Source organism: Onychomys torridus, chromosome 7 (genome assembly GCF_903995425.1).
Source record: "Onychomys torridus chromosome 7, mOncTor1.1, whole genome shotgun sequence".
Classification (NCBI taxonomy): Eukaryota; Metazoa; Chordata; class Mammalia; order Rodentia; family Cricetidae; genus Onychomys; species Onychomys torridus.
In genome coordinates this window covers 104,065,486-104,088,472 of record NC_050449.1, presented here as the reverse complement: position 1 = coordinate 104,088,472, position 22,987 = coordinate 104,065,486, and the positions used below count along the sequence as shown (strand labels likewise).

General features: G+C 42.5%; 1 protein-coding gene across 3 annotated transcripts in view; it reads left to right on the top strand.

Annotated features, from left to right (window-relative positions):
* Positions 1–22,987, top strand: part of Stac (SH3 and cysteine rich domain) — a 126,966-nt gene that overhangs the window by 70,954 nt on the left and 33,025 nt on the right. For all 3 annotated transcript variants that reach the window (XM_036191763.1, XM_036191764.1, XM_036191765.1), the window contains 4 exons: positions 10,040–10,140; positions 11,731–11,812; positions 13,144–13,259; positions 14,659–14,737. In XM_036191763.1, the coding sequence (XP_036047656.1) occupies positions 10,040–10,140; positions 11,731–11,812; positions 13,144–13,259; positions 14,659–14,737 (378 nt within the window). The remainder of the gene's footprint in view (positions 1–10,039; positions 10,141–11,730; positions 11,813–13,143; positions 13,260–14,658; positions 14,738–22,987) is intronic.

Sequence of the window (22,987 nt, the reverse complement as noted above, 5' to 3'; positions counted from 1 at the left end):
ATTAGATATAGATAGATACACAGACAGACACTGTACATGAGAGAAAAGCCTACAGTATTATCTGAGTTCTTAGCCTGGCTTATTTTGTTTCCATAATGGCCTCCCGTTATATCCATTTTCCTGTTGTTACCGTGGAAAGGTTTGACCATGGAACTTTTCTTTGCTAGAGGACAGATCCCCAGATTCCCACAGCAGGTATTTTTGGAGGGACGGAGAATTATCTGCTTTCCTCTAGGTAAATACATCTTCACACAACTGACTCCAAATCATGATTTGTAGATATCACATTGAATACCACAAAAGTTTTCTCGTGCTGTTGGGCATCTCATAGTTAACACTGGAAGCTCCATGTGGGAGAGATTCCTCCAGGGTAAGAGGAGGAGAATGATTCTGTTACTGTTCCTCCTAAGGGCTGTAGAAGAGGCCAAAACCCAGGGTTCTCTCCACAGCAGCTTCTGTCTTCCCCATCTCCATAGCACCAGCCTGGCAATGAAGTACCATGTCAACAATGTTGTTATTTGTTGTACTCATGATATTCCTGCTACACTCTCATGGCTTCCCAGGTCCTGGCCTGATATAAGTTCCACACCTGAGTGGCCCATTTTCTGTCCTGTGAGGGAGTACATGCTTGTTTATCTTGAATTGGTTTGTGGTTGGTTTGGTTTTTCCTCTTTTGTAGCTTTTTTCCTCTTTGTCCATCTTGGGTGGAGCCTTCTGATGCAGCTCCTTGGACAACTCCCTAGAAGACCCAACTCATAACATCCACATAATTCTCATGTGTAATTTGGCCAGGACTCTTTAAAACTTCTAGCAAGATGATTTGCAACAAGTAGATAGAGTGTTTTCAACAATGAATTTCTCCTATGAGTATTAAATAAACAATCATGTAGCAATTTAAATATTATCAAAAGAAAACTATTAATACGCTTGATAAGTGTGATTCACTTCACTGTGGAGTGAATTCTTCTATAAACAATGCATTTCATTAGTATTTTATAACCTATTCATGTGAAAATGTAGTTATGACTAACTTTTGTTAAGGAGGGCTTTCTTTTTTAAAGATTTTTGTTTTACATATATGAGTGCTTTGCCTATATGTATGTATACCATATGCCTGGTGCCCACAGAGGCCAAAAGGGTCTTCAGATTCCCTGGAATTGGAGTTACAGGAAGTTGTGAGCCACCTCTTGGGTGCTGGGAACTGAACTTGGTTCTCTGCAAGAGCAATAAGTACTCATAATGGCTGAGCCATTTCTCCAGCCCCTTGAGACTAACTTCTGCAGAGCAAGGACCACCTTCCTTATTTGTAACTATAAAGCAGAGGGATGGAGGCAGTGCACATAAGAAGAATGGTGCACACAGACCTGCACTAAATGGCTATGTCCATTCTTAGGTTTGATATGGCTAGCTCAGACTTAAGGAATCTGAAGTTGTGACCCCAGAGTAAGTCATTGCTCAGGGGGTGACGCTATGCTTATCGCCACCTGCTTGTCAGTGACTCAGAGCTGGCTGCTTTTCTCTAGATCTCAGAGCACAGAACTGCTGTCAAAACCTTTTAATAGTATAAGCCCAACTTTTTCCACTCTGCCATGCTGTCTTCATAAATTACACATCTATATACATGCACACAATACCCAGACATGAACATCCAAATATAGCTAATGTGTAGAAGGCATTGTAATTTGTTAAACAATCATCCTATTTTTGTATCTCATTGTCTTACAACCTCAGTATTGTAAGAATCAACCAAAATCTTTGCAGCTGGCTCAGTGGGGAAGAATGAGGTCCTGAATTCAAATCCCCAGTATCGTACCCACAAAAAAACAACCTGGTAAAGCTGTGAATGCCAATAACCCTGGCACTAGGTGGAGGAGACAGGAAACCCACCAAGGCTTGCTGGCCAGGCTAGCTAAAACAGCAAGCTGCAGGCACCGGGAGAGCTCTGTCTCAAGAGTAGAAGGTAGAAACAGATGGAGGAAGATGTTTGCCATTCTGCTCTGTTTCCCATGTGTGTGCAGTGGACACACACTGACACACTCACAAATAGGCAACACACACACAAACACATACACACCAAAAAAAAGTAAATAACCAAGATTAGAACACAACTTTGACTAACGGAGAACTATCCTCTATCATTTTAAAATATAAAATAGCAAGTCCCTGAACAGATGGCTAGCATACCTGGGAACCTCGATGCAGACATCATGGCTAACACTCTTGCAGCCTTGGCTGTCACATTCCTGTCAGCAGTCATCAACTTAGAGGATTTAGCATGTGGAGTGGGAAGAATTATTGGTGTATTTCACCTCCATGTTGCATGTTTTCAAAGGCTTACACTGAGCTAAAGGCCAGTTAAACCTATGAGAGTCTTAAAAAGGTGGCTTCATATTTGTCACCTCAGAGAGATCTTTTTTTGTTGTTTTGGTTTTGGTTTTTGGTTTTTTTCAAGACAGGGTTTCTCTGTGTAACTTTCCTGGAACTCACTTTTGGAGACCAGGCTGGCCTTGAACTCACAGAGATCCGCCTGCCTCTGCCTCCCGAGCGCTGGGATTAAAGGTGTGTGCCACCACCACCTGGCTTCAGAGAGCTCTTTTTAAGATACTTTTATTTTTATGTAGCTATATACATGTGTATTTGGGTCTATGTGTATGTATGCCACATGTGTGTCAGTGCCCAAGGAGGCCAAAAGAGGGTGTCAGAACCCCTGGGACTGGAGTTACAATCTGTTGGGAGCCACCAGACCTGGGTGCTGGGAACTGAACTTGGGCTGTCTCCAGCTCCTGGGGCCTATTCTTACTTATGTACTCATCCAGGAATAGGACCAGATGCCTCTTTGGAAGAAAATGTTGTAATAGTTCATTTGCAGGCCCAGAATCATCTCAGAAAAACCTGGAAATTTTTGTTATTTCTCACTGACTTCATTCTTATTGATCATACTTGTATTTTTATTTTCTTATCATAAGATACAGTCAGACTTCAGTGGGGTCATGGCTGTCTTTCTAATATTGCTTTCCATTTCAGTTCAGGAAATCTGGACAGATGAGGGTTGAGACCTGTTGATTCACAAAAGGCTAGCAGAAGCCTGCCCATAAAGGAAGAGAGCTAAGTTTCAGAGCAGGTTAGACTGGACCCTCATCCTCTTTCCCAACCAGTTTCCTGTCCCCAGGCCTTAGTTCTACAGAAAGGGCAGGTGGAAATTCCTACCTCAGAGCACTACTGAGGTAATAGGAAGAGTCGTGGGCCATTATCTCCTTGAGTGCACCAGAGAGATCTCCACCGATCTTGGAAGCTAAGCAGGATTGGGCCTGGTTAGTACTTGGGTGGGAGACCACAGAAGGCCTAGAAAGCTCCCAGCCAGTGTGTCACACCCTCCACATTTATTCATTCTTTCCAGAGCAGCTACCAGCTGTGTCTATCCCCGCCTCCTTCGTTAAAATAACAGTTTACATACGAAACACAAGGCTCATTTATTAATCAAATGAAGAATCCTGAAAGCAATTACTCCTCCCAGTAGCTCAATTATTTTTAATTCTTCAGAATCAAGGTAAGAATTCAAGTATGGTGCGCTTCCTCTCAGGGATGCCTATGTGTGTTTCTGTACTCACTGACAAACTAACACATTTAAGTTTCTTTCAAATTGTCCTTTGTCCAAATACCATCAGGCAGAATTGTGCTTCACGGCTTCATTTGGCTTTGTTGACCTTGTGTGACTTTCAGATCTTAGAAATAGTCTCCATGTCATTATATCAAAGAGAACTGGCATGTAAATGCAGTGGAAATGCATCCCATACCCTGCCTGTGCTGCTTGGTAATTATAATATATGTAATTTGTGTGTATGTATTATAAAAATATATAGTCTCCCCACTGGTAGAAATTTCAGTGACCCATAATCACCTATAATCACCCATAATCACCCATAATCTGAAATTTTTTAATGGAAAATTCTATAAGTAAATAAGTCATAGGCTTTAAATTGTACGCTCTTCTGACTAGTGTGGTAGAATGCCACACTGCCCTGCTCAGGAATACAGCATCTCTTCATCTAGTGGACTTAAGCTGTGTAAGTTACCTGCCTGGTCATCACACGGCAGCCATCTCAGTTATCAGACCGACTCTGTCATGGTGCCCATATCACTCATCCCATTTCACCTCAACATACAGGCTTTATGACACCTCCCATCACAAGAAGAGGATAAGTACAATTCATGAAGTGTTTTCAATGGGGGACAGTCACATAAATTTAATTATGATATGTTATAATTTTCCTATTTTACTATTAATTATGGTTGCTGCTTTGACTGTTCATAATCATTCATAAATTAGCCTTACCATGTGAATGAACAGGAATAAAAACAGTATATTTAGAATTTGATACTCAGGCATAAAATGGGAATGATAACCCAGGCAGATATGGGTGAACTGCTGTATTTATAGATGTTCATGTTTATATATAGGATTATACATTTTGAAATATTTTTCCCAAGCAAGCTGGGTACTGTGGCACACATCTGTAATTCAAGCACTAAGGAGACTGATGTAGAAAGTGTGGTATCCTGGTTACATAGCATGTTTGAGTCTTATCTCAAGAGAAAAAAAAATGTTTTCCCGAATCATAGTTAAAAAGCACTTTTTCTTATCTGATTTACATTCGTTTTCATTGATGATATGTAGTCACAATTCTACAATGGAACAAACCTAAGCAATCTAAATATTTATAGAAATAACTTTTAACCATTGCTTGTTGCCAATTCCAATACAGCAGAAAGGCTGGATTTCTTTTCTTTTAAGGTGGTTTTTCTCCATCCTCCAAACTATTTCTGTAGTTTAGGGCTCTCAATTGTTAAGCCTTATTTTATGTTTAACTTTGACATTTTATGGAATTTTCCTAATAGTTAAGCAATGTCTCAATGTCAACCTCCTTACAAAATTGATCTAGGCAATCTAAGTGTGGTGGCGCACACCTGTACCCTCAAAACTCAGGAGGAAAAGTCAGAAGAATTATACATAGTTAATTCAAGGCCAGACTTGCTAGACAGCCAGACATGGTCTCAAAAGAGAAAAGGCAAAAACAGAAAATGAGAGCTAGGGGAATTGCTTACTGCTAAAGCCCTTGTCAGTCATGTGTAAAGCTGTAAGTTTAATCTCCGGTACCATAAAAAGAAACAATAAACAGTTTAGCCAACTGTTTAAAATACATACCTAATAATTTTCATTAATAGCATATCATTCTAATCCCATAAGTGTAGCTACCAGAATGGTGGAAAAAATCAGTCTTTGCATAGAGTTTTTACTCTGTGTGTGAGGGGGGTGGTATTTTTGAGTTGGAGCACCAGCTTGCAGGGATCCCATCTCTGTCTCCCATCTCTCCATAGGAATGCTGAGATTTCACGTGTGAGCTATGGAAACAAGGCAAACGAGATTTAAACAGGTTCTGAGGATCCAAGCTCAGATCCTCACTCTGGCACAGGAAGGACTTTAACCCCTGAACCATCTCCTTGGTCTTGTTTCCAGAGACTTTATCTTTCATTTTTTGTTTTAACACTTTGTGTGTGTGTGTGTGTGTGTGTGTGTGTGTGTGTGTGTGTGTGTGTGCGCGCGCGCGCGCGCACGAACTCTTGGGCCAGGGTATTCATGTGGAAATCAGAGAAGCACTTGCAGGATTGGTTCTCTCTTTCTACTGTGTGGGTCTTGGATATCGACTCCTCGTCAGGCTGAGAAGCAAGCCCCTTCACCCTCTGAGTCACCTTGCCCTTCCTCTCATCCACCTCGAGTCATAATACAGGTTTTAGTTGAGGACAGATGGCCCTAAAGTGCAGCAGTGGAAAGCAGCTCATCACAGACTCAGAATGGTGTCTTCCATCATGTCCTCATTGCTTTTCGTGACCTTCACATCTGTAGTTCTCAGGGACACGCTTCTGCTCTTTGTGCTGATTAATACATTTGATGACTTCCTGCTGTAGACAAGGATTCATCTCTCAGGCCACCAGACACACTTGCCTCTGTCTTCCTTGTTCTGCCCTTTCTGAATAACAGTAAAATCACAATTTTGTGTAAGTTTGAAGGTCAGTTTAGGCACTATGAGTAATCACTGATATTTTCTAATTCAAATGTTTTACTATGATTGCATTACTTTCTTAAACACATTTTATTTTCCTTCAAATTAAAAAATGCCCTTTCTACTCCCTTAACTTTTCATACCTCTGTAATTTATAAACACTCCCACAGATCTGTCAAATGCTGTATCTATTATAAAATCCAAAGTCGTTAAACTTCTATTTCCTTTATTCTGTTCTTCAGCCTACCCTCTTCCATCATCTGGAAGCTCTAGCCTGGACTACTGCAGAGTTACACAGGAGACCCCACTTTTACCCCATGTCTCCACTACACTACATCTAGTGATTTTTAATTTCTTAACTTATTCTCTCATTTTTAAGCCACATTCTACAGTAGCTATTTTTAAGAATGAGCACATGGAAAGAAAGTATTTTAAAGAAAGATCGAAATTGTGGAAAATACTTGTATTCAGCCATCACTTATGTTTGGCAATTTACCTGGGTGTAAAAACCTAGGCTGGAAATAATTTTCTGCCAGAACTTTAGGATTTGACTGTTTTTGAGGTTCTATGGTCTTCAGTTTCTAAACTGCCTCTGTGAAATCCTGTGTTCATGTCTTTTGTTAAGCATGCTTACCATGTTTTCACTAGCTTTCTTTCTTCCAGGTAAATATTAAACTCACTTCTGTCTTCCCAGTATAATTTTCCTGGGCCTTTGATATGACTGAGTGTGTTGTACCAATCCAGTACTGTTTACTTGAAATCCGGTGACATCTTTGTTTCTACATATTTAAACCTATTCACTCCTTTCTTTTAAAAGTTTTACCTTCATGTATGTGTTTGTTTGCTTGGTGTGTCAGGGATGTGTGTACCCTGCTTCTATGTGAAGGTCAGAGAACAGTTGCAGGAGTCAGTTCTCCCCTTCTACCAGTTCAAACTCATGTTGTCATGCTGGATGGCAAGTACCTTTACACACTGAGCTATCTACCACACCGGCTCCTCTGAAATCCTCTCATGTGCGTAAGTTCCTCATTTTATGGTGAATGTTTGTACACTTTCAGTAAAATCTGTACTCCAAATTTTGAGCATATCCCAGGGTAATTATCAATATAACTGTAAAACATTCCTTCTTGAAGCTGGGCAGCAGTGAGCCTCAAGGCCTAGACAGTCACATGGTGCTGGGTGTTGTGTACATCACACTGTTCTGAACTATAGTTATAGTGAAGTAAGAATATTAAGTGCAGTTGATATATATATATATATGTTTGTGCACATGTGTGTGCTTGTGAGTATGCAGATGTGCACAAGTATATACATGTGTACACACACATGCCTATGGAAGCCAGAAGACATTCTCAGGTTTGGTTCCTCAGGCATAATCGCCTTGTTTTTGAGACAGGGTTGTGTCTTTTCATGAGTCAAAGGATGTCTCATTATGACCCTGCTCTGTTAGCAACCCTGTGGAGAGAGGGTTCTCATTTGATGAGGAAAGTAGTTAAGGGAACAGAAATATGTGGTTGCATTTTTTAATTTGAAGAGCCATTGTGTTCATATTAAAATCCAAAGCTAAGTTTCTCTCTAGTCGGACAAAAAGGTAACATATGTTCGGTGTTGGTGAGGGAGGGGGGAGTAACAGAACAAAGTCGGGCCAGGCCTTCTCCAGATCATTCTAGAATAAACCAGGACCACTGTGGTGATCCAAATCACTCCCTCCTTGTTCTCTGAAGTTCCGAGTAGAAGCTTTCCCCCTTCAGTCAAGCTTGTCACCGCACAGTGGTGGAACACAGTGGTGGAAATGGGAACACCTAACACTGAGTAATTGCTGGTGGTCTGATTCATACCAAGCAGCAGAGTATGAAAGCGGGCCGGAAAACCGAAGTCAGCGAAATGAAATATATAGATGAAGGAAAATATACCATCATTTATAATGACACCATTTCAGAGGCTAGCTCACAGCCAAGCAACTTCCCTTTGAAGATCTTGCTTACCTTCCCACACAGGCACAAATAGCAGGCTCTGAATTAAAATGAAAAGTCATTGCTTTCCAAGGCCAGCCTTTGAAAGAACAGCATGCTTCACCTGAAGGATTATTTTCAGAAACAAAGGGGGCTTTTCTACCACTGTGTATAAACAAGTAATATGCCTTCGTCGTGGTGGTGGTGGTGGTGGTGGTGGTGGTGGTGGTGGTGGTGGTGGTGTGTGTGTGTGTGTGTGTACACGCGCATACCTCTCGCACACATGGGAGGGTGCAGGCAGAAACAGACAGAGAGCAGCTTTCTGTCTTCAGGTGTAACAGAGACAGGTTCTCTGTTAAATGGTGCTTCCTGGAGGGACTTTTCAGGTGACATCTTTCAAAAGATTTCTAGTTCTCTGCCCATTCAATGACTTACCCATTGTTTTTCCCTGAAAAACTATGGATCCTTGCATTTCTGTTATATCATGTAATTAATCCCATCTTCATCTCCACATATGTTGAGCAGTCCTGCCAAAATGAGAGGAGGTATTTGAATGGACTTTTCATTTTTAAAACTAAACAATGCAGATAGAACTTCACATTCCCTTCCAGCTTTTGAATACTCCTGCAATGTTGAAGAGTCTGCTCTCGTGAAGTACCTCACATCAGCCACTGTTGCTTCACTGCATGCTGTGACTATGAGGGAATTTGTTCATTGATTTATTTAATGCATTGTGCATAGGGCAAGGCTTATACCAGCAAACCAACACACACTGTCCTTGGTCTCGGTGAATTCACCCTCCAGAGGGAAAGGAAGACAAAGCAAGCTTTCAAGTCAACGCTTGTTGCTAGTTATAATAAATGCTATAAAAGATAATTGCAGGGTGCTGTAAGAAAGAGCTTTAGGAGGGCTGGGTTGTGGCTCAGTGACTTGAGTGCATACCTAGAATGTGTGAGACCCCAGGTTCATCTCCAGCATGAAGGAGGAAGAGGGGGGGAGATAAAGGAGAGGGTGGAGAATTGGAGGGGAGAGAAAGAGAAGCATGAGAGTAACAGGATGCAAGTAAGAGGGGAGAAGAGAATGGGAGGAGGATGAGAGAAGAGAACAGTGGAAGAAGGGAAGAGGGGACAGAAAGAGGAAGAGGGGGATGATAGGGACATAAAAGGAAGAGGAAAAAGAAGACAAATATTTGGGCAGAGGAAGGGAAATGCTTGGTATAGATGACAGAGTCAACGCATGAGGGGTCACTAGCCAACTAAAGAGACAAAAACAGCATTGCAGATACATAAAGCAGTGCATGTAAGGACCCTAAGGGACTCTGGAGCTAACTCATCCAGAGAAATGAAAGAAAGCCACATGGCTAACAGCTCATGAGCACAAGGGATTGCAAGCTTTCCTCAACTCATAATACACACACACACACACACACACACACACACACACACACACACACACACACACACATCATGGTGAGCAGATGAGAATGGATAAGATGTTAGGACCAGCATGACTCAGCAAGGATTGAAAGAGAACAGATGGACAACCTACCTGAACAGTAGAGAACATGGATTTTGCTAACTTGAATTAAGACAAAGAAAGTATGAGTGAAGCTGGACAGAGGTAGTGCGCACCTTTAATCCCAGCACTTGGGATTAAAGCCAGTCGGATCTCTGTGGGTTCAAGGCCAGCCTGGTCTACAGAGCAAGATCCAGGACAGGCACTAAAACTACACAGAAAAACCCTGTCTCCAAAAACAAATCAAAATAAAACAAACAAACAGTATGGGTGGCTCAGATTTGCTAACATCGTGAACATAAAACAGGAGAAACCAGAGTGGATACCTTAAGAAGAAAATGTGGGATGTGGGAAAAGATATATCATAAATTTCTATTTTTCAAGTTTCCTGGGGAGAAAAATTCTCAGGGACGAATTAACTGGCTAGCAGTATTGCTTTCTTTCAGTGACTTCAGACCAGACCACAGGAAAGGGCAAGCTGTACCTAACCAATGTTTGCTGTGTGCCCAACAGGAACACATGCTAAGCACGGACTGCGCTGTGGGGCCTGTAAGATGAGCATCCATCACAAGTGTGCAGATGGGCTGGCACCTCAGCGGTGCATGGGCAAGCTGGTAAGTACTGGTGCCAGACAGCGCCCTGGAACATTATGCCCAGAGTCCCCAGGAGTCTGTCCCAGGGATGCCACACCCTATGAACCCCTTCTCAGGAGTTCTGAAGCATCCTCAGAAATGCTAGCCTGCCACCCAGTGAAGGCTATGAACTAAGTGGCCCAGTGAAGGAGCAGATGTGCTGATCTCTGGACCAAAGGCCTGTACTGGAAGGGAGTCCAGTCCTCAGAGAGGGCCAGGCGTTTAGCGGGGGACCTTCTCAGCTGTAGCCCTTCATTTCTCTCCACCTGGGACAATTCAGGTCTTCAGAGTGAAAATTCAACATTACAGGAACCCCCATCAGCCCATGCAAACTATGCTGCTTTACTCGGTTACCACTTGGTTATCAGGTGATTAATTAACTGTTATTTGAGTGGGGGTGGAGAGAAGACTGAAGCTAACCCCCAACCTGAGTGTCCCTGTAACAGTCACATTGGTCAAACTAAAGGAGATCTCACCATCTACGCACATTCGGCTCAGACCTAGGAGTGTGGCCGTCAGTCTCAATGCACCCCAGAACACACTTGAAGGCCATTGCAACCAGAGTGACCGAAGTATTACACCAAGAATGTCCACTGTAGAGAATGAGCGACTGTCTTCAGAAACTGTTAAGCCCAGCCCAGAAAGGAATGCTGTTGTCTTTTCTGACTCTAAGGAGTTCATGATGAGTAGTAGGTAGCTTAACACCAGATGTAACACCACCAAAGACCTGCCTTCAGGGGAGGGAGCTGCCTCTAACCCCAGTCTCTGTAGTACTCAAAGATGAGCACCAGTTGCTACTCTTGCAGAGAGGAAAGACAGAACAGCAGTGAAGGGTAAGGTTTTCAGCTCTCAGCTATTGCTCTGACCTCTTGGCTTTTAACTTTGCAATTGGCTCTGTGTTTCTTATTGAATAAGACGGTTACATCCACATGAGGACTCATGGATGTTTGCAGGGTCCAGGTCACCAGGTTACCTTCCAACCCTGAGGTATATCAAATCTAGGTTCTTAGAAAGTGCATCCAGTAACTCTGGCTTGCAATGTCCTCTTCTTCTAAATCTTGTCACATGCTCCCCTCTATGTGTCCCAGGGTAATTCCCACAAGCCAAAGGAAAGATCACAGGTCAGAAACATGACAGAACCTAACTTGGTTCTAGAAAGCAAGGTTGATGGTTCTGGATGACACTCTGAAAACATATGAGGGCCTTGGACATGCCCTGACACCTACATTCTCCTCTGTAGGCTTTTTATAGTTTGAAGCACCCACAGTAAGGTGTGGTGGAAAACAGTAAGATTTGTCCTGGAATGGGGGTGAGGGTTCTGCCTGTAGTGAGGTTACAGGGCACAGCAGAAGAGGCATGGGACAGGAAGCTGGGAGCTTGCCTTCTAGATGGAACATTAGCTTGTTCACCTCCATCTATTCCTCTCTCCCCTGTCCCCTGTCAGTGGTAAATTATAATGTTAACAGGCTGTGTCAGTAAAGGGAGGCATCAATGGGCTTTCTCTTTAGGACTCCTGCTTGGTTTTCTCCATCTCCTGACATTAAGCCCTTCTCCTTTTCATTCTCTCTCCAGCCAAAGGGATTTCGGCGTTACTATAGCTCCCCTTTGCTCATTCATGAACAGTTTGGATGCATTAAAGAAGTTATGCCCATTGGTGAGTTGGGACAGCAATGCACCGAGGTGGGATTTTACCAGCAAAGTCAATGAGGACAGCGACCCTCTAAGGGCTACAAAGCCAGTGGGGTAGCCTTGGCTATCTGTGTGGTGGTTTGCTCTTTAGCTCTACTTAATTTGCTGGAGAGGAAATATATTTTCATGATCTCCCTGATGGAGTTTAAAAATAGAAGAGTCTCACTGGGTGGTAGTGGTGGTGGTGGTGGTGGTGGCGGCGGCGGTGGCGGCAGCGGCAGCAGCGGTGGCAGCACACACCTTTAATCCCAGCACTCAGGAGGCAGAGCCAGGTGGATCTCTATGAATTCGAGGCGAGCCTGGTCTACAAAGTGAGTTCCGGGAAAGGCGCAAAACTACACAGAGAAACCCTGTCTTGAAAAAAAAGAAAAAATAGAAGAGTCTCAAAAGTAGACGCCATACTTTCCAGACCTTCAGCAACAAGACAACACACTTGCCCAACCATCAGCATAAAAGGACATTCCCACTCAACCATCAGCATGGGGCATGGCATCCTGCAGCCCAGGTGCAGAATCAGCTCCCATTTATCAACAGTGTCATTGAACTCTCTGCCCTATGCTCTAAGATGGGACCAATGGTCACTACTTTTCACAATTGTTTATATATTTATGTAATATATACAGAATAGTATATATAATATGTGGCAGTATATATGTGATGTAATATATCAATGCTGAGTAGAAACTCAGCAAATGACACTGTTTATTGAAGTGCCCTCTGTATAGTGGGGATATCTTCTTTCATGTAATCTTTTAATTGGCTTCTATATATTGTTTTAGTTGAGTGGGTTACTTTTGTTTGTTTTTCTGTACCAGAAGCCTCTATACCTGTGGCTTTTTTAGTTGGATGGATTTTAAACTAGAAATAATAAACTAGATAGCTTTTCATTAGAAATGTAATATATCAGGGCTAGTTGTTTAAGAATACTTGTTCTCAAATTTTCTCTCTCAAGACTAAGTATCTTAGTGATCAGAGCTTCTAATTGTAGAAAACAAACCAGTTCCTGGGAAGAACCATCAAAGTTTAGTGGGAAGAATAATAGAGGAAGACCAACCACTCAGAAAGACATCAGGGACAGAGTTCCAGTCGGACATGTCAGGTTCCCTGGGGAAACCAGAGCAAGATGGTGTAGACCCTAGTCCTGGTTGGACTTGTTGGAGTTCCACCAGGGAGCAAGGGCATTTGATATGAGCCCTCATCCATTAGGAAAGAGTAAGCACACAAGCCCCTGGTCAGATCCACCTTCTTGGGTCAGCTGGGCTCTCTGAGATGGGTGTTTGTTTTCTTCTTTTGCAGCTTGTGGCAATAAGGTGGACCCCGTGTATGAGGCCCTCCGATTTGGCACTTCCCTGGCCCAGAGAACGAAGAAGGGCAGCTCAGGCAGTGGTTCTGACTCACCCCCCAGAACCTCGGTAACTGATGCCATCTTTGGTTCCATGAAGTGTCTGGGTGGGAAGGGAAGGAGCTGGCTGAGCTGGCTGAGAACTAGCAGGCAAGCATGAAGACCTGGGTTTGATTCCAAAAGCCCACATAAAAGCCAGTGCAGCTCATGCATCTGTAACCCCAGCACCAGGAGAGACACACAGCAGCTGCCTCAAACTCATTGGCTACCAACCTCAATGAATTGTTGAGCTCAAAGCTTAGTATCAAACAGTTGTGCACTCCTACATCCAGTAGTAGAGAGCAGGAACGTAAGTTGAGCATGTGAGACTAGAAAGCCTTCTGATGCCACACAATTCCTAAGAAGCCATCTTTAAACTCATTGAAAGCTGTCCTTCCACTGACTTCACTGACACCATTTAGGTTTGTCTTCTACTCGGTAAGGGTGAATAGTAGTGGATAGTTTGCCAGCACTGTAGGGGACACTAAAGAGGAAGGAGACAGGGCTCCACACCCTTTGGTTCAGTTGTTTCTAAAGACTAAACTGGTGGAGAAGAAAGCACTGGGCAGCATTCCTGAAAGACACACTTACATATCTCATTCTATTTTATTAAGAACGAGAACTTAACAGCTGTGTCAGGGTTATTATACCAGCCATTTCATGTGAGCACTGAAGGATTTGATAGTAAAAGGGAAGTGTCTGGCTCCAACAGACACTGTCTCGAGGCATTTAGAATATTACCTGTGACATTGTACATGTGTTTTAGTGTATGCTTATATTCATGTGAGGGTATGCAAATGTATGTGCATGCATGTGGAGGCCAAAGGTCAGGGTAAAGTGTTTTCCTTTATCACACTCTCACTTGCTACTCACCCCCCCCCTTTGTTTTGACATGGAGTTTCTCAGTAACCCCGAAAGTCACCAGTTCAGCTAGTGAATTCAAGCTCAGGGGATCTGTTTGTCCCAGTGCCCCTCCCCACCTCTGGGGTTATAAGCACCTGTCCCTCATGCGTGTTTATACATAAGTGCTGGGGATCCAAACTCAGGTTCTCATACTCCCACAGCAACCACTTTACCAACAGAGCCCTCCCTAATTTGTAATTTGTGACTTTACCTCATGACCTTCTCATGAGGATATCACTCTCATTTGAAGTTCAAATGGTGATGTTAATTCACCTACTGGAAGAACCATAGAAACAGTGCTAAATGTGATATAAATAAAAACCATGCCAAAGTGTGTGAATGTTTATGGACAGTTGTATGCCACTTAACATGTCAGTTTATGATGGACCATTTATAACAGCTAAAAATTCACAAATATTATGCAAATTCCTCTTTAGCTCCAGTACTGGCATTAAAGTTCTATACTCAGTTGGCCCATGATACATCATGTTTCACTGGCTTATTCTGTGCTGTCTCCTCTTTCCAAGACATCAGAGCTCGTGGAAGTTCCTGAAGAGGCTGATGGCCCAGGAGATGGATCTGACCTCAGGACACGCAGCAACAGTGGTGAGTGGGGGACTACCCTGCAGAGAGACCTGAGCACACTGTCAGGGCCTGCAAAGGCTGTGTCCATTTCTCTCATACCCCACTCATTCACTGATGGCTCTGGAATATGATATGGGCAAGAGCCCGGTGTTCTTGAAGAAAGGTGGGTGTCCATTTCAGGCAATTCCAATGCCCTGACTCCATTTCCCTCCACCCTGTCTCCTGTGTTCTCAGACCTACAGGACTAGCCATTAAAAGGCTTGGGAGTTGTTTATAACCCTTTTGTGAATAAGATTTTCCTCCACTGACCCGGATTAGATATCAAAACCTGATGTTGTGGACATTACTTTGTGCCATATCTGAGATACCTGAATTAGGTGGGCAGTGGTGCCAGTCAGAGAGAGTGTGACAAATTCCAGTCCTTCTAGATTATTAAGACTCAAAAGCCACTGTGGGGATAGGGAGTATCTCAGTAAGTGCTTGCCTTCAAAGCACAAGGACCTGAGATCAATGTCCAGAATCTACATTAAAAAAATAAAAGTGGGTGGTACCTGAGGAGTGATAGCAGAGGTTGGCCACATCAGCTTCCACAAACACTGACACACATGTACATTCAAACCTGGACACCCATCTGTACTGCATATATAAAAACATGCATATGCATGTACTCACCCACCCCCACATACACACATGAAAAAAAGAAAAGCAATGTGGGGGCTGGAGAGTTGGGTCAGTGGTAAAGAGAGCTGACTGCTCTCAGAGTGGCAGAGTTCGGATTTCAGCACATATGTAAGGCAGCTCAAAAAACTATAGCTCCAGTGGATTCTCTATGGGCACCTGTGTACACACATACACATGCATGTGCACACACACACACACACACACACACACACACACACACACTGTACTAGTAGGATTCTCAGCTAGAAGGTTACAGCAGAATGAAGGCAGGAAGTCTGGGCTCTCACACCTTGCCTTAGTTACCTTGTGGGCCCAAGTGGAGAATCAGTGCTTGTAAGAGAAGCAGCTTTTAAGTGCTGTTTCAATAACTGCGAATCCATAAGGCTGCCGTGATCTTTGAATATAATAATGTAATGCCACCCACACACAATAAGCCAGGCTTCATCTCCAGCATTAGGATTCTCTAGATATCTATAGCCCACAAGGCCCAGTCTTTGGAATGTGGAACTAATATTGGCTGATGATAGGGTTCCTGGGTACTTCAAGATGGGTTTTGGATTCTTGTGTCTCCAAACAGACAGACACATATTTGCAATGGAACCAGAGATAGTTTATTAAAGAGAAAGGATGGGGAAGCTGGCCAGAGTAGAGAGATGGCTTAGGGGCTCAGTGGTGCCTCGTACACAAAAGTCTAGGGCTTTTCAGGCTCCTCTGCACAGCATGGACCATCTTGCTCAAGCTCTGTTACATGGTTCTATCTACCACTCCATCCTTCAGGTGCCTCATTAGCATCTTAACTCTCCACCCAAGGGCATGGAGATTTTGTGCAGCGCCAAATGGATTTGAAACAGCATGCCTGCACCAGTGGCCAGTTCTAGTCAGCCTTGGCCAGGGTTTTTCCAGCCTTTTTCTGTGTAAAGTGTTTACCTTTTTGTTTTGTTTTGGCTTGGTTTTTAGTATGCAGATTTTGTATGGCTTCAGATAAGGCCTTCTGGACTTCATGCTCTGGCCTAGTTTCTAGCTTCAGAACATGCTCCATAAAATTAACAAACACACATGCTTTTTCTTGGTCTGTTCAGTCACTCACTCACCCACCCACCCACATGGACTCTCCCACATCTGTCTCTGCTCAGGAACTAGGAACACCACTCAACCAGTTGATTAAGCCAAAGTCTTTTGTATTTGGTTTGTCTCCCCCTTTCTTCACACACCTCCATATCTTACCTATAGCTCATTAGAACAACCATCACATGCCTACCATTGGACTCTGTCTCAGCCATCCAGGTCTAACCCCATCAAAGCTAGCCTGTTATACTCATCCATTTGATAGTAAAGACTTCCCTTAATGAGAGAGGTATTCCACCAACTGCTCTTAACAGACTTATACATTGCAAAGAGCTGGACTTGGAAATTACAATTATGAAGTGTGATTACTAGTAATGAATTCTTCATAAGCTCCCCAAAACAGAGACACAGTGCAGAGACTCCCACTCTACCTGCCCATGGACTAGCAGGCCTCATATCATTTGGGACCCTGTTAGAAGGACAGAATTCCAGGCCAGCTAGACCTACCTAGTCTGCATGTATATATGATCTGTGGTGTTTGAGAAGTTGGGTTAGAGCATTGGGTTTCTCTCACTCCTAACATGAACACACATATTCCCATAGCACATTCCAAATAGATGGGGAAAGAGGAACAAACACACTCAAAGACATGAAACTGACTGTTTTCCATCTGTTCCATGTTAATGGGCAATTCACTTGTGGGACTGGTCATGAGAGCACACACCTGAAATCTGAATGCTCAGAAGGCAGAGACAGGACAACCACAAGTTCAAGGCCAGCCCAAACTACATGAGCAGCCCATCTCTATTTTGTTTTTAAGTAAAGAATAAGGAAAAGAAAAAAAACAAAAGCAAGTAATAGGAAGAGAAAGATCCATTTATAGCAAACTATAACTGCCAACAAGCTTTAGAGATTTATGTACAAGCCCTTTGATCAGCAATAGCTTTCTTCACAATGCCTTAGCAGCTGGAGGGGATTAATTCCGCAGCAGTTTGCTCCACACTCTTTTGATTGATCCCAATCCCTCATCCATGCAGTGTCTGAGATAATGGAGAGAAAGCATGCTGATATGTTCTAGTTTCCTTAGGGTCCTCTTGATCATGACAAGAAGGTCTGGCCTTTCAGAAGTTCTGTGGAACTGGTCACAGTTCTGAATGGCATGTTTCATCATGTCCAAAAAACACACACAGTTCACATACATGTTATATCTTCCAGTCAAACATCATGCCAAGTTTCTTGAGGAATGCCTCTCTCCAGCCTCCTTAGTAGACATTCATGCTAATGTCATTACTGCTAAGACTGCAGCCTGCACTCCCTCTCCTGACTTGTCTTGGACAGGTCCAAGTCCTGTTTCAGCTCTCCTGGGTCTATCATAGATATAGATGGGGGAGGTGTTGGCTTTCACCCTAGGCTTCACTGTTAAATACTTCACTCATAGCAAAGCAACATGAAAACTGAGAAGCAATAGGCAGCTGCCTGTTTCTGCTCAAAATGGCAGGTAACAGCCTTCCCAGCAGGCTTCCATGGCTGCATTTCACTCGGACATTATTGATCATGGTTTCCCTGGAATAGGAGCAGAGTATAAGCAATACACATTCTTAGAAGTTTTCTTCCAAAAAGACTGAGCCAGTCACATCCACTTGAGGATGTCACAAAGCCTGAGGTTGCCTCAGTTGGCATTTGAGTGAAGAACTTTTGCCCAGAAAAAAAAATAAGCAAATTTTGGTTTTGAACATTGACTTTTGTCTTTAACATATGTTTTTTTCTAAATATCAAATGGTAAATTGTCACCAATGGGGAAAGGAAGAAGAGGAGATGGAGGAGGAATGGGAGAGAAGACAGAACAGAAAGAGAGGGGGGAGGCAGGGAAGGAAGGAAGGAAGGAGGGAGGGAGGGAGGGAGGGAGGGAGGGAGAGAGAGAGAGCTTTCCTTCTTGAATTTACAGTCTGAATCCATGTTCCCTGTAAGAGCAAAGCAAATAAGAATTTTTGTTTTAAACTGTCAAGTGAGATCAGGTCATAATTCATGCACAAAGGCAAAGGTAACTCCTGTCTATGGAATTTAAATCAAGTACTCAAACAATCCCCACAATAAGCTTTCAACAAACATAATCTAACAATCAAAATTCACCAAGCAGGAAAATGTGCCGCTATCGCTCTAGAAGTCCACTGTCCTTTTTTTGTTTGTTTGTTTGTTTGAGACAGGGTTTCTCTGTGTAGTTTTGGTGCCTGTCCTGGAACTCACTCTGTAGACCAGGCTGGCCTTGAACTCACAGAGATCCATCTGGCTCTGCCTCCCGAGTGCTGGGATTAAAGGCGTGCGCCACCACTGCCCAGGAAGTCCACTGTTCTATCCATTGAGCCATAGAGCCCACCTGAACATGTGCTACTCTCAGGGAGAGGTAGCAGGATCAATTAATTTAACATCAGAGCCTTGGAGGCATATATATTAGAGTTATCAAACAATTACATAGTCATTTATGTTTATGATGCTAAATATAGTGTAGAAAATCTAACAAAAGAACAAGGGATGATCAAATATGAAAATTTGAAGAAAACTCTCTCCAAAGAGAGCTTCTAGAATACTGTAAAGTAGAAGTGTGATTGGTGAGTTGAATAAGGTATCAGACACAGCTAAAGAGAGAAATAGAATCTAGAAATACAGAACCAATAAAGATAGTGAATACCCTGGGCAACAAAGACCTGGAATCAAAAATTAAACATGTTGTGAAAAGAGAGTGGACAATTCCAATGCACACCCAATTGACACTCTAGAAGCGCACACACAGAGATGGGAATAAGAGAACATTCTGGCTGAGAACTTAGCAGAACGAATTGAAGACACCATTCCTCAGTGCCACATTTAGGTATCTCTGTGACACAACAGAACTGCCAAGACAGCAAACTACTGATGGGTCTGAAAGGCAGGTCACACACAGAGGGAAGGAAATGGTACAGTGTCTTACAGATTACAGCTGAAGCTAACAGTAAAATGGCATTGAAAGATGGAAGGAAGGGAGGGAGGGAGGGAGGGAGGGAGGAAGGAAAGACTCTTAACCTGGAATCATCATTAAAGTGATCACAGTGTTGTAGTTTAGGTTTTTATTGTTGTGAAGAGACACCATGACCACAGCAACTCTAATAAATGAAAACATTTAATTGGGGTGCCTCACTTATAGTTTCAGAGGTTCAGTCCATTATCATCATGGCAGAGAGCATGGCAGCATGCAGGCAGACATGGTGTTGGATCTGAGAGTCCTACATCTTGACTCAGAGACTACAGGAAGTCAACTGACTGTCACACTGAATGAAGCGTGAGAAAGAAGACCTCAAAGCCCCCACAGTGATGCACTTCCTTCAACAAGACCACGCCCACTCCAACAAGGCCACACCTCCTAATAGTGCCCTTCCTTTAGAGGCCATTTTCTTTGACACTCTGACAAGAAGGGATGAACAGTAAAGAGAGTGATGGGGCCTGTGATGGGGCCTGTGAGTAGAAGCACTTGCTATGGAAGCCTGGCAAACTCAGCTTGATCCCCACATCCCACTGAGGATAAGGAAAGTTGCCCTATGACCTGCACATGCCTGCCACCTTCACACATCATCTACACATGTAATAATAAATAAATGGGAAAAAAGGAAGTGACAAATGTACAGTTAATCTAGGCAAGCATACATTGGCTACCTAAAAAAAAAGCAATAGTGCTTTGAAATGTTGTTATAAAGCATCTAAAGTGCCAATCTATAAATAGACAATGGACATTCAGTGATCCTCAAATTGTTTGCAGGAAGCTTAAAAATACTTCACTTTAGATCTTATTAAAATGTGCTTCATTGAGATCCAAGACAACTCCACAAGGAATAGTAAAATAGAGCAAACTTTCCAAACTACAAAAGGTAACAAAAGTTGAATGAATTGATTGGGAAAAAGGAGCCAACCAATCAAAGAGAAAGCACTAGGAACTCTACCTGAGGCTATCCTCCAGACTACACACACACATCAGCACACACACACGCAAACACACATACATACATACACAAAACACACGTAAATATTCATACACATATGCACACATCCACACACATGAACACACACCATATACACACACAAAACACACCCAATACAAAATACACACGTGCACACAAACACAAACCACACACATGAACATACACCATACACACACATGTGAGCATGTATATACACATGTCAATAAAAAGTCAGAAAACAAAATATGATACTCCCATCCAAAAACAACATAAAAATGGTAATAATAAAGATAAGAGCAGATACCATTAACTTGCTAAGACAGGACAATAAATCCTGAGTGGATATTAAAGAGAATAAAATTTATAAGCTCTAACAATTTTTAAGATGGAAGAGGGTAGGGGATCAAGATGCTGTAACTAAAAGAGGAATGTGGCACACTGGAAGAAAAGACTGTCGTGACCAAATTCTCTCTGAAAAGCCTGAAAACTTTAAATGAGCTGATACCAAAATCACCAGTGACTGCGGCCCAATTGCAGAGGAATGGAAGTAGAAACTGTGAGTTGTTTCTAACCCTTATAGAAACCAAATCAATATTTACATTTTTGCATGGCAAAACTACCAAGCCTGGACAGCTTCTTAGGTAAATTCGATCAAACAATGAAGGAATAGAGAATTTTCACATTACATAAAGTCTTTCCGAGAAACGACAGCACAGCAGGGGGGGAGAGCAGGCGCATTCTCTAACTTGGTTTACGAGGTTATTACAATACTGACTTCAAAACCAAACAAGGCTGGAGAAGGGAAAATTGCTGGCCGCTCTCTCTTGAATATGGATGCAAAAGTCTGAAGTAAAATTCTCATGAGCTGAAGCCAGTTTTGTACTTTTAAAAGGTACTGCATGATAGCTACATTGGAATTAGACCAAGAACTCAAATTTGGGTCCATAATTTCCTAGTGTAACCTGGCATAGTATCATTTGAAAGAAAAAGAACATGGATATCACAGGTCTGCAAAGTGGAAAATGAAAAAAAAAAAAACCACTTTAAAGCAGCAAAAATAATAGCTTACAGTATACCTGGTTGTGCAGTATACACGCTGTGCAGTATACATGTTGTACAGTATACACACTTGTGCAATATACACATTGTGCAGTATACCCAGCTGCACAGTATACACGCTGTGCAGTATAAATGTTGTACAGTATACACACTTGTGCAATATACACATTGTGCAGTATACCCAGCTATACAGTATACACGTTGTGCAGTATAAATGTTGTACAGTATACACGTTGTGCAGTATTCCTGGTTGTGCAGCATACATAGTTGTTCAGTATACAGACAGCTGCTTACTTTTCTCCTCTTTGCTGCAAATTAGTTTCAGAAACAGTTTGGAGAGGGAGGCATACTGCTCTTGCAGAGGACCTGAGTTCAGTTTCTAGCACCCACCCAAATTTGATCACTAACACTCATGTGGGGTGGCTCACAACCACCTATAACTCCAGATCCAGGAGATCTGACAATGTCTTCTGGCCTCCACAGGCAGTTGCACTCATGTGTGCTTGTGTACACACACACACACACACACACACACACACACACACACACACACAACTAAAAATAAAATAAAATCTTGGAAGAAGAAGAAATGGCTTGAGGTAATAGATTTTCAAACTTCTTCTGCTCCTGGTTGTATTCTGCTTTTGATTGTATAGCTGAAAAACTTAAGGTCACTTCAAATAATTTTCTCAACTGTTTACAGGAAAAATACACATTTTGAACTATAAGACCCAATGGATATTCAATAAGAAGCTAAAATAATATGAAATTTAAAGACTGTACAATCATTCCAAACTGGACTGGACATTGTAGACTCACCCGGTAGAATTCCCTTCTTTGAACCTCTTTGCATGTTACCATTTTCAACTATTTACTACTCTTTTGGGAAGAAGGTAGTTTTATACTTACAGAACCAAATGCTTATACCAGGGTTTGAGGAGATGATGTAACACTAGAAAAAAGTGTTGCTGGTCTCTGCCTTGTTTCAATGGGTAAAAACCAAGTTAAGTGACCAAATGTTTCAGGCAAACTGGAAGGGACCAGTTTCCAGGACTCCGTGCTGCTCCATTGGTAGCACATGGGCATCTTGGGCATCCTTGTGCTGATGAAACTGTAAACTCTAGAATTATAAACTGAATACCCTGGAGAGTTAAGACTCCTTAGTACTTCTGCAGGAACCCTTGTTTTGAATGTGTTTTTAAACATAGAATTCCTCAGTCTATGCTAACAGTAGAGATGCTGGTGAGATGTTCAGTGGGTAAGGGAGCTTGCCTCCAAGTCTGATGACCTGTTCAATCCCCAGGCCCTACATAGTAGAAGGAGAGAACTGATTCTTACTAGTGGTCCTCTGATCTCCAAAGGCACACTGTGGTGTGCAACACACACACACACACACACACACAATGTAATTTTTATAAAACTAAATTAATAAATAAATAGTAGAGAGAATCAGGACACCAATGAACCAGATCATATGGAT